The following is a 9,853-nucleotide window of genomic DNA, read 5'->3' as shown; positions in this document are numbered from 1 at the left end:
AGCCCCGCACTGTGTGAAACACTCTGCTGATCTTCCAATCAGGTGAAGGTTACTGAGGGGGAACGTTCCCATGGCAACACTAAGGCACCTGCCTCAGCTCCTGCTCACCTGCATTCAGCCAGATCTGCCCTGTGCGGTTTGACAAGCTACCTGCCCCCCCCCCCCACACCGCTGTTAACACCTCCCTAATTCAGTGTGTGTCCTGTGCGGTTTGACAAACTACCTGCCCCCCCCACACCGCTGTTAACGCCCCCCTAAGTCAGTGTGTGTCCTGTGCGGTTTGACAAACTACCTGCCCCCCCCACACCGCTGTTAACACCTCCCTAATTCAGTGTGTGTCCTGTGCGGTTTGACAAACTACCTGCCCCCCCCCACACCGCTGTTAACGCCCCCCTAAGTCAGTGTGTGTCCTGTGCGGTTTGACAAGCTACCCCCCCCCCCCCCCCCCCCCCCCCCCCCACACCGCTATTAACACCTCCCTAAGTCAGTGTGTGTCCTGTGCTGTAACACAGGTCAGTAAGTCGGTGTGTATCCTGACCACACAAGCAATAATGAAGCTGCTCAAATCCAAAGAAGCTGCAGCCACTGTGGATGTCAGGTCGTGGCCCACGGTGCTGGACACAGGTAAGCACCTGCCCACCCGTCACCTGTCCCTCAACACAGCTGCAGGAAAACTGGCCCTACGTGCAAATTACCCAAGATTCCATCCATATCTAAACTGCATCAATCACAGCTTGTTGTAATTACCAGTGCCACTGAGAATGCAGAAGTGACTTGTTATTACAGAAACAAAGACAGAATCTTCATATAACTGGAATTATTTCATTGTCATTGGATCCAAATGCACCAGAAAAACAATATGAATCTGTTCCTAAAGTTTAGGATTAGGTTAAAACCCCCTCCTTTTACCCTGGTAACTCTGTTAATGTTTGTGTGCTGGACGGTCCAGACGACCTCCCCAGGAAGAAGGCAGCTCAGATTTACAAGCCCCCCACCCCGGAGATGCTGGCGTACCTGGACTTCAGCGTGTCCACTACTGGCATCCTGGCGGGAGTGAAGGTATGCAAACCCACACCCATGAGTGAGGTGCCGGGAGGGTGTGGGGTCAAAGCCTTACTGCAGGACTGCACTTTCAGTATAAATGGTTTATTTGAGCGGGCAGTGTGTATTCTCTGAGCGGTGGTTTATTTGAGTAGGCAGTGTGTATTCTCTGAGCGGTGGTTTATTTGAGTAGGCAGTGTGTATTCTCTGAGCAGTGGTTTATTTGAGTGGGCAGTGTGTATTCTCTGAGCAGTGGTTTATTTGAGTAGGCAGTGTGTATTCTCTGAGCGGTGGTTTATTTGAGTGGGCAGTGTGTATTCTCTGAGCGGTGGTTTATTTGAGTGGGCAGTGTGTATTCGGTGGGCAGTGGTTTATTTGAGTAGGCAGTGTGTATTCGGTGGGCAGTGGTTTATTTGAGTAGGCAGTGTGTATTCGGTGGGCAGTGGTTTATTTGAGTAGGCAGTGTGTATTCGGTGGGCAGTGGTTTATTTGAGTAGGCAGTGTGTATTCGGTGGGCAGTGGTTTATTTGAGTAGGCAGTGTGTATTCGGTGTTCTGTGTCTCTCCAGATGTCCCACGCTGCCACCAGTGCCTTGTGTCGCTCCATTAAGCTGCAGTGTGAGCTGTACCCCTCCCGCCAAATCGCCATCTGCCTGGACCCGTACTGTGGCCTGGGCTTCGCCCTCTGGTGTCTCTGCAGGTGAGTCACCCTGAGAGAGAGAGGGGGCGCTGTGGAGCTTCTGCACAGAGACCAAGGCTTCCTCTGAGCTCCACCTTACAGTATCATACAATAATCTGCTTCATACTGTGAGATTATTACATGGGCTGTTTTAACTAATATATGATGCTAATGTTTGCCTCAAAATGAACAGCTTCTTTTCCTAAACACAGTTGCTGAATGGTCTAATAATGTGTTTATACAGAGATATTCAGTGTTAAATGTGGCAGCCCGGTGGCTGTGTGTGCTGTGCTGTGTGCTGTGTGCTGTGTGCTGTGTGCTCTGTGCTGTGTCATGCTGAGAGGCTCAGGTTTGACGCAGTGTGCTGTGCTGTGTGCTGTGTGCTGTGGCATGCTGAGAGGCTCAGGTTTGACGCAGTGTGCTGTGCTGTGTGCTGTGTGCTGTGGCATGCTGAGAGGCTCAGGTTTGACGCAGTGTGCTGTGCTGTGTGCTGTGTGCTGTGTCTTGCTGAGAGGCTCAGGTTTGACGCAGTGTGCTGTGCTGTGTGCTGTGTGCTGTGGCATGCTGAGAGGCTCAGGTTTGACGCAGTGTGCTGTGCTGTGTGCTGTGTGCTGTGGCATGCTGAGAGGCTCAGGTTTGACGCAGTGTGCTGTGCTGTGTGCTGTGTGCTGTGGCATGCTGAGAGGCTCAGGTTTGACGCAGTGTGCTGTGCTGTGTGCTGTGTGCTGTGGCATGCTGAGAGGCTCAGGTTTGACGCAGTGTGCTGTGCTGTGTGCTGTGTGCTGTGTCTTGCTGAGAGGCTCAGGTTTGACGCAGTGCGCTGTGTGCTGTGTGCGTCCGCAGCGTGTACTCGGGTCACCAGTCCATCCTGGTTCCTCCGCTGGAGCTGGAGAGCAACGCCTCGCTGTGGCTGTCGGCCGTCAGCCAGTACCGGGTGCGTGCCACCTTCTGCTCCTACTCCGTCATGGAGCTGTGCACCAAGGCACTGGGCTCGCAGACCGAGGCGCTCAGGGTGGGTACCAGCAGCCCTGTATGTAATCAATTTGTCTTCTCACAGAATGAATCACTTGATCACAATAAACTGCATCATAAATTGTGAATTGCAAACTGTTCATTGCATACTTTCAGGTTAGATGCACTGTTGTAACATTATTGTATAGTATTATAATATTAAACACATCAGTTGCAGCTTACTGTGATTCTAGAGGCACTCGCTTGCTCTGTGGTGATGCCCTCAGCCCAGGCTCCGCTGGGGTTGGCGGGAGGAAGGGGTGTGTTTTCATGCTGTGTCCCCCTGTCGTGCTCGCCTGCGCCCCCCTGTGGCCATGTCCCACAGGTGCGGAACGTGAACCTGTCGTGTGTGCGCACCTGCATGGTGGTGGCGGAGGAACGGCCGCGGATCTCTCTCACACAGTCCTTCACCAAAATCTTCAAAGACCTGGGCCTGTCACCGCGTGCCGTCAGCGCCACCTTCGGCTGCCGTGTCAACGTGGCTGTGTGCCTGCAGGTGAGGGGGGGGGACGGTGGGAACTGGGGGAACTCTAAGCAGTCAAATTAGATCAAAGTGACATGTTTCTGCCCGCATTTGACCTTCATAAAAGACCTGTTATGTAAGTACCACAGGTGTGATTGTGGATTATTTACATCAGTATAGCAGAATGAAATTGTTCATCTTTGAGAGTTACCTTGATGTGCCTAATTATTGTGACTCTACAGCTGTTTTATCCTCTATTTGATGGTTGTGAGAAAAAAGGCAGGGTGTTGAGGATGAACTCTAGTACAGCTGACAGATTTGATCTGTCCTGAAACAGAACGAGACTCATACCAGAGCCCTCCTTTCAGCACTGTTGTGTAAAAGGTATGATGGTAAATACTGCAGTTGCCAGCCTGGCAGTCCTTCTGTGCTCATGAAAGTGTCTTGGAAAGGGAGAGGAGATGGAAAACTGTCCGTTTCACGCCGCTCACTCCCCCAGCAATGAGAGGATGCCACAGAGAGCTGAGGGCTATCAGTTCTGTCCCTGTCCCTCATGTTAAGTCAAATGTTGTTTTTCTTTCGCTCCTGTCTGACCTCCCACTCCTCTCTCTCCTCTGTTTCTCTGGCCCCCTGCATTGTCCCTCTCTGCTCTGTCCCTCTCCCTGTCTGCTCTGTCTCTGTCTGATTCTCTCTGCTCTGTCTCTGTCTGATTCTCTCTGCTCTTTCCCTCTCTCTGTCTGCTCTGTCTCTGTCTGATTCTCTCTGCTCTGTCCCTCTCTCTGTCTGCTCTGTCTCTGTCTGATTCTCTCTGCTCTGTCTCTCTCTCTCCCTCGCTCTCTCTCTTTTTCTCTCTCTCTCCCTCTCTCTCTCTCTCTCTGCTCTCTCTGTCACTCTCTCTCTCTGCTCTGTCTCTCTCTCTCTCTCTCTCTCTGCTCTCTCTGTCGCTCTCTCTCTCTGCTCTGTCTCTCTCTTTTTCTCTCTCTCTCCCTCTCTCTCTCTCTCTCTGCTCTCTCTGTCACTCTCTCTCTCTGCTCTGTCTCTCTCTTTCTCCCTCGCTCTCTCCCCCTCTCTCTCTCTCTCTCTCTGCTCTGTCTCTCTCTCTCTCTCTGCTGTATCTCTACCTCTCTTCTCTGTCTGTCTCTGTTTTGCTCTGTCTGTCTGTCCTGGTTGTCTCCTCTCGTCAGCCCAACAGGTTGGGGAAGCTGGCTGAGCAGGTACTGTGTCCCACCGAGAGTCACCGTAGGACAGGAGCCTGTGTCGGTGTGTGTGTCTTTGGGTGTGTGTGCTTGTGCCGAGCTGCATTTGTGTATGTGTGTGTGTTGTATATGTGTGTTTGTGTAGGTTTGTGTGTATGTGTGTTTGTGTAGATGTGTGTGGGTACTGTAGTAAGCCAGGTAAAGCATTTTCAACCATTACCGGCTCTGTCATAAAAGCCTTTAGTCCTCTAATTTTTATATTCACGCATTAAATTCATGCAAATATTTAATGTTGCTTAAGCTGAAATATAATATTATTAGAATGCGAGAACTGCATCTGCATACAGTAAAACTGGCTTTTAAAATACTGCACACTCCAGCATATACTTAAAGTTGTTAGGATTTAATGAGACATGTATTATACAAACCAAGCCTCACAAACAGTGATTGTTCATCACAGAGCTCTGTCAGATGGTAACTGATAAGCAGGAGAGCAGGGGGGAGCGTGTGACGAACACGGAAAGGGATTCCTTTCTTTGTAAAATGCTCTTTGCCAGAAGCAGATAAAAGAAAGAGAACAATAGCAGCTGTAGCATACTTGAACATTGAGAGTACAGTGTAGTGCTTTTATCAGAACCATAGGTCTCTGCCCTGATACATACACATTGTCAGTTCTGCTTGAAGACCCTGGTGCAGAGGGGCTGATGGGAAATGTAATCCTGCCGTGTGCATGCCAGCCTCTCGTGCTCAGCAGGGTGCATGCTTTCTGCGCGGCGGTCTGCGCGGCGCTGGTGGCTGTGCCGTCATGGCCTGCTCCTCGGCTGTGTGCATGAGGCTTCTGAAACGCAGGGGTGTCCAATCTCACACCCCCACAGGGTGCTGTAGAGACGGGTGTCATCAGAGGCTTGCGTTTGGGTGTGCTTAGTGTGAAGAATGACACATGCATGTCATGGCAGAGCTGTGATGGCTGCATATATGGGGTGTGAAAGTGTGGAAATCTGGAGGGGTAAGGGCGGAGCAGCTGCAGTGTGTAAATGCAGTGCAGTGTGCTGTATGGGGTGAGCTGCATGCCCCTCTGAACAGATCTGCAGGGCCCCTCTGAGCTGCGGCTTCTGTTTAACCCACAGCTGTAAGGATCCAGACACGGCAGCGAGGTGTGAGGTGGGTGGCAGTGTAGCGTAGTGGTAGGCAGTAGGGCTCGTAACCAAATGGTTGCTGGTTCAAGTCCCCACTGGGTCACTGCTGCTGTATCCTTGGGCAAGGTACCTGTGGAAGTAAAATTATATTGAAACAATGAGGACCTGTAGAACGAAAATGTGTTAGGGCATCCTACCAGCAGAAAGCTGTAACTTCCATATGTTGATGAGCTCGGTTGTTGTTGCTGATGGAAATTTACTGCACACCCTGTTGTATAATATAGCTCACAATGCTGAAATCAGCAAGAGGCCTCCCCCGAAGCGGGATGACAGATAGCTGCTGGTGCCTGTATTCTCTGGGTCACCACGCCTTACCACAAGGAGAACCAGCCACGTTAGATAGATAGAAACAGGAAGGTAAAGGAGGAACAGGCGGTGCAGCGTATGTGCCGCTAATTATGTATGCATAGAAAGGAGTCCCTATTTATCTAACTGGTTTTTGCCTTATAGCAGGGTTAACTGCATCTCCTGTCTTGTGTGAATGTGTTGACTCTCCTCCGGAGTACGAGAATAAAGCTTTGCTCTTCTGAACCAGCATGAAGGCTCCGCATGACTTAATCTTCAACAGTACCTAACCTGAAATTGCCTCAGTAAATATACTGCTGTATAAATGCATAACATGTAAAAAACTGTAACCTGTGCAAGTGGCTCTGGATAAGAGCATCTGCTGAATGACAGTGATGTAATGTAAGATGGCTGCTGTCAGGCTTGTTAGCAGGAAAGGACCATGGGTCATGTGTTCCAGCTGTCCCTTTGCATCATGGGAGTCCTGTCATTCACATGCACTTCCTGCATGGCAGCGGTGTCATGGCCTCTCTTTCTCTCTCTCTCTGCCCTCAGGGAACTGCTGGACCAGATCCAACCACTGTCTACCTGGACACGAGGGCCCTGAGACACGGCAGGTACGTCCAGCCTCGGCACACCTGCAGTGAAAGCACAGCCAGGACTCCCCTGTGACACCATGTTACCTGACAGTCCACTGTTTTTAGGTCCCTGTTTTAGTAGGACTGGTTTAATACTAACCCCAGAAGCAGTGTTCATATGCACACGCCTAATGCACCCAGTGACCGTCCTGCATGGGGCTGGTGTGTGAGCACTGGGCTTGTCCCATCCAAACACCTTCCCTGGGTTTTTTCTTCATAGAACAATCCTGTGGTCATTTAAATAACATTTTTAGGATGCATTAACATGCTGAATTTTTCCATCTTACTTCTGAAACTGATACCAGCCTTGAATTGAACAACACAGGAGGTGGAGTTTCTATGTCATCTCTGACAGGTCTGCATGCGTGTGTGTGTGCGTGTATGTGTGGGGGTATGTGTGTGTCTGTGTATGCATGTGTGTGTGACTGTGTGTACGTGTGGGTGTGGGTGTATGTGTGCATCTGTGTGCGTGTGTGTGCATGTGTGTGCGTGCATGCGTGGTTGTGTGTGTGCACGATCGTGTGTATGTGTGTGTTTGTATTTCAGGGTACGTCTGGTGGAGAGGGGGTCTCCACACAGCCTGCCGCTAATGGAGTCTGGAAAGGTGAGAACCCCAAAAAACAGAGCCCCTGACCCCACTCTCTGGACCCCTTCTGCACCTTTCTCACTATCACACTGGAGAGTCCAGTTGTCTCACGGATTTAAAAATTGTCATCTGTGTCCTGATAATCACTGCCAATCACAAAACAATTTGCTGACTAGAGAATAATTCCTGCCAATCACAAAACAGTTCACTGCCTGGAGCAGTAAAAAACTGCTTGCATGTTTGTCTCTCAGATCCTGCCTGGGGTGAAGCTGATTATCGCCAACACCGCGACCAAAGGGCCACTGGGAGATTCACACCTGGGGGAGGTGAGTTACCAGAGGCCACACCCATAGCGTTGACAAAAGTGACACCTGTATCCTCCAAGCGCTGGGCTGTCCATTACCTGTGTGTGTGTGTGTGTGTGTGGGTGTGTGTGTTGGTGAATAGGACACCCTGCAGTGTCAGTGTGTGTGGGTTGGTGAATAGCGTGTTTGCGGCTGTTGACGGGGTGAGGGGCGGGGCTTCCTGTTGGCAGATCTGGGTGAGCAGCCCCCATAATGCCTCTGGCTACTACACGGTGTACGGGGAGGAGGTGCTGCACGCCGACCACTTCAGCACCCGGCTGAGTTTTGGGGACACGCAGACGCTGTGGGCGCGCACCGGGTACCTGGGCTTCCTGCGGCGCACCGAGCTGACAGACGCCAGCGGGGGTGAGTGCACCGCAGCGCGGGGTCGCAGCCAGGCAGAGTGTGGAGTCACAGCACGGAGTCACAGGGCGGGGTCGCAGTGCGGGTTCACAGCCAGGCAGAGCATGGAGTCACAGCCAGGCAGAGCGCGGGGTCACAGAGCGGGGTCACAGGGCGGGGTCACAGCCAGGCAGAGCATGGAGTCACAGCCAGGCAGAGCGCGGGGTCACAGAGCGGGGTCGCAGTGCGGGTTCACAGCCAGGCAGAGCATGGAGTCACAGCCAGGCAGAGCGCGGGGTCACAGAGCGGGGTCACAGCCAGGCAGAGCATGGAGTCACAGCCAGGCAGAGCGCGGGGTCACAGAGCGGGGTCACAGAGCGGGGTCACAGCCAGGCAGAGCATGGAGTCACAGCCAGGCAGAGCGCGGGGTCACAGAGCGGGGTCGCAGTGCGGGGTCACAGCCAGGCAGAGCATGGAGTCACAGCCAGGCAGAGCGCGGGGTCACAGCGCGGAGTCACAGGGCGGGGTCGCAGTGCGGGTTCACAGCCAGGCAGAGCGCGGGGTTGCAGCGCGGAGTCACAGGGCGGGGTCGCAGCGCGGGTTCACAGCCAGGCAGAGCATGGAGTCACAGCCAGGCAGAGCGCGGGGTCACAGCGCGGAGTCACAGGGCGGGGTCACAGGGCGGGGTCACAGGGCGGAGTCACAGGGCGGGGTCACAGAGCGGGGTCACAGCCAGGCTGAGCAGCGCTGATAACCTTTTAGCATTTATTCAGCTAAAAATCACTCTCTGGACAAAGGGAGTCTGTTGTGCAGATCAGTGATAAAATGAGAGGGGAGTGGGCAACCCCTAAGCACCTCCCTTTAGGGAGGGAGTTAAAGCCAAACGATAAGCTCTGTCACTGAAATGGTGTGTGTGCGTGTGCGTGTGTGTGTGCGTGTGCGTGTGCGTGTGCGCGTGTGTGTGCGTGTGCGCGTGTGTGTGCGCGTGTGTGTGTGTGTGTGTGTGTGTGCGCGTGTGTGCGTGTGTGGTGCGTGTGCGCGTGTGTGTGTGCGTGTGCACGTGTGTGTGTATGTGTGTGTGTGTGGTGCGTGTGTGTGTGTGTCTGTGTGTGCGTGTGTGTGTATGTGTGTGTGTGTGTGGTGTGTGTGCGCGTGTGTGTGTGTGTGTGTGTGGTGCGTGTGCGTGTGTGTGTGTGTCTGTGTGTGTGTGTGTGTGTTACAGAGCGGCACGACGCGCTGTATGTGGTAGGCTCCCTGGATGAGACGCTGGAGCTGAGGGGCATGCGCTACCACCCCATCGACATCGAAACGTCCGTCATCCGCGCGCACAAGAGCATCGCCGAGTGGTGAGTGAGCACACCCCGGAGGCGGGGCCAGCGGGTCACAGACAGACACGTCCCAGAGGCGGGGCCAGCGGGTCACAGACAGAAAAGCCCCGGAGGCGGGGCCAGCGGGTCACAGACAGACACACCCCAGAGGCGGGGCCAGCGGGTCACAGACAGACACATCCCGCTGGCGGGGCCAGCAGGTGACAGACAGACACGCCCCAGAGGCGGGCTAGCGGGTCACAGACAGACACGCCCCAGAGGCGTGGCCAGCGGGTCACTGACAGACACGCCCTGGAGGCGGGGCCAGCGGGTCATTGACAGGCTGATTGACAGGATGATTGAAGGGTTGATTGACAGGCTGCTCATGCGTCAGTGAGATGGCAGAGACAGAAGGTGGGCGGGGAATAGGGACTTCAGTGCTGCTTATACTGAACACAGGGTTTGATTCTGATTGGCCCGTGAGTCTTCCTTTCCTCCTCCCCCCTCTGGCAGCGCGGTGTTCACCTGGACCAACCTGCTGGTGGTGGTGGTGGAGCTGGAGGGCCCGGAGCAGGAGGCGCTGGACCTGGTGCCGCTGGTGACTAGCGTGGTGCTGGAGGAGCACTACCTGATCGTGGGCGTGGTGGTGGTGGTGGACCCCGGCGTGATCCCCATCAACTCCCGCGGCGAGAAGCAGCGTATGCACCTGCGCGATGGCTTCCTGGCCGACCAGCTGGACCCTGTCTACGTGGCCTACAACATGTGA

General features: G+C 53.7%; 1 protein-coding gene across 1 annotated transcript in view; it reads left to right on the top strand.

The window, feature by feature from the left end:
• Positions 1 to 9,853, top strand: part of LOC118788689 (disco-interacting protein 2 homolog A-like) — a 60,730-nt gene extending 50,877 nt beyond the window's left edge. The window contains exons 28-39 of the mRNA XM_036544694.1: positions 513 to 624; positions 950 to 1,059; positions 1,610 to 1,740; positions 2,563 to 2,731; positions 3,056 to 3,226; positions 4,378 to 4,407; positions 6,426 to 6,487; positions 7,055 to 7,112; positions 7,346 to 7,420; positions 7,630 to 7,804; positions 9,003 to 9,126; positions 9,601 to 9,853. Of these exons, the coding sequence (XP_036400587.1) occupies positions 513 to 624; positions 950 to 1,059; positions 1,610 to 1,740; positions 2,563 to 2,731; positions 3,056 to 3,226; positions 4,378 to 4,407; positions 6,426 to 6,487; positions 7,055 to 7,112; positions 7,346 to 7,420; positions 7,630 to 7,804; positions 9,003 to 9,126; positions 9,601 to 9,853 (1,470 nt within the window). The remainder of the gene's footprint in view (positions 1 to 512; positions 625 to 949; positions 1,060 to 1,609; positions 1,741 to 2,562; positions 2,732 to 3,055; positions 3,227 to 4,377; positions 4,408 to 6,425; positions 6,488 to 7,054; positions 7,113 to 7,345; positions 7,421 to 7,629; positions 7,805 to 9,002; positions 9,127 to 9,600) is intronic.

Source organism: Megalops cyprinoides, chromosome 14 (assembly GCF_013368585.1).
Source record: "Megalops cyprinoides isolate fMegCyp1 chromosome 14, fMegCyp1.pri, whole genome shotgun sequence".
In the NCBI taxonomy this organism is placed as follows: domain Eukaryota; kingdom Metazoa; phylum Chordata; class Actinopteri; order Elopiformes; family Megalopidae; genus Megalops; species Megalops cyprinoides.
Note: the sequence above shows the minus strand (reverse complement) of the source record. Positions and strands in the feature narration are given on the sequence as shown.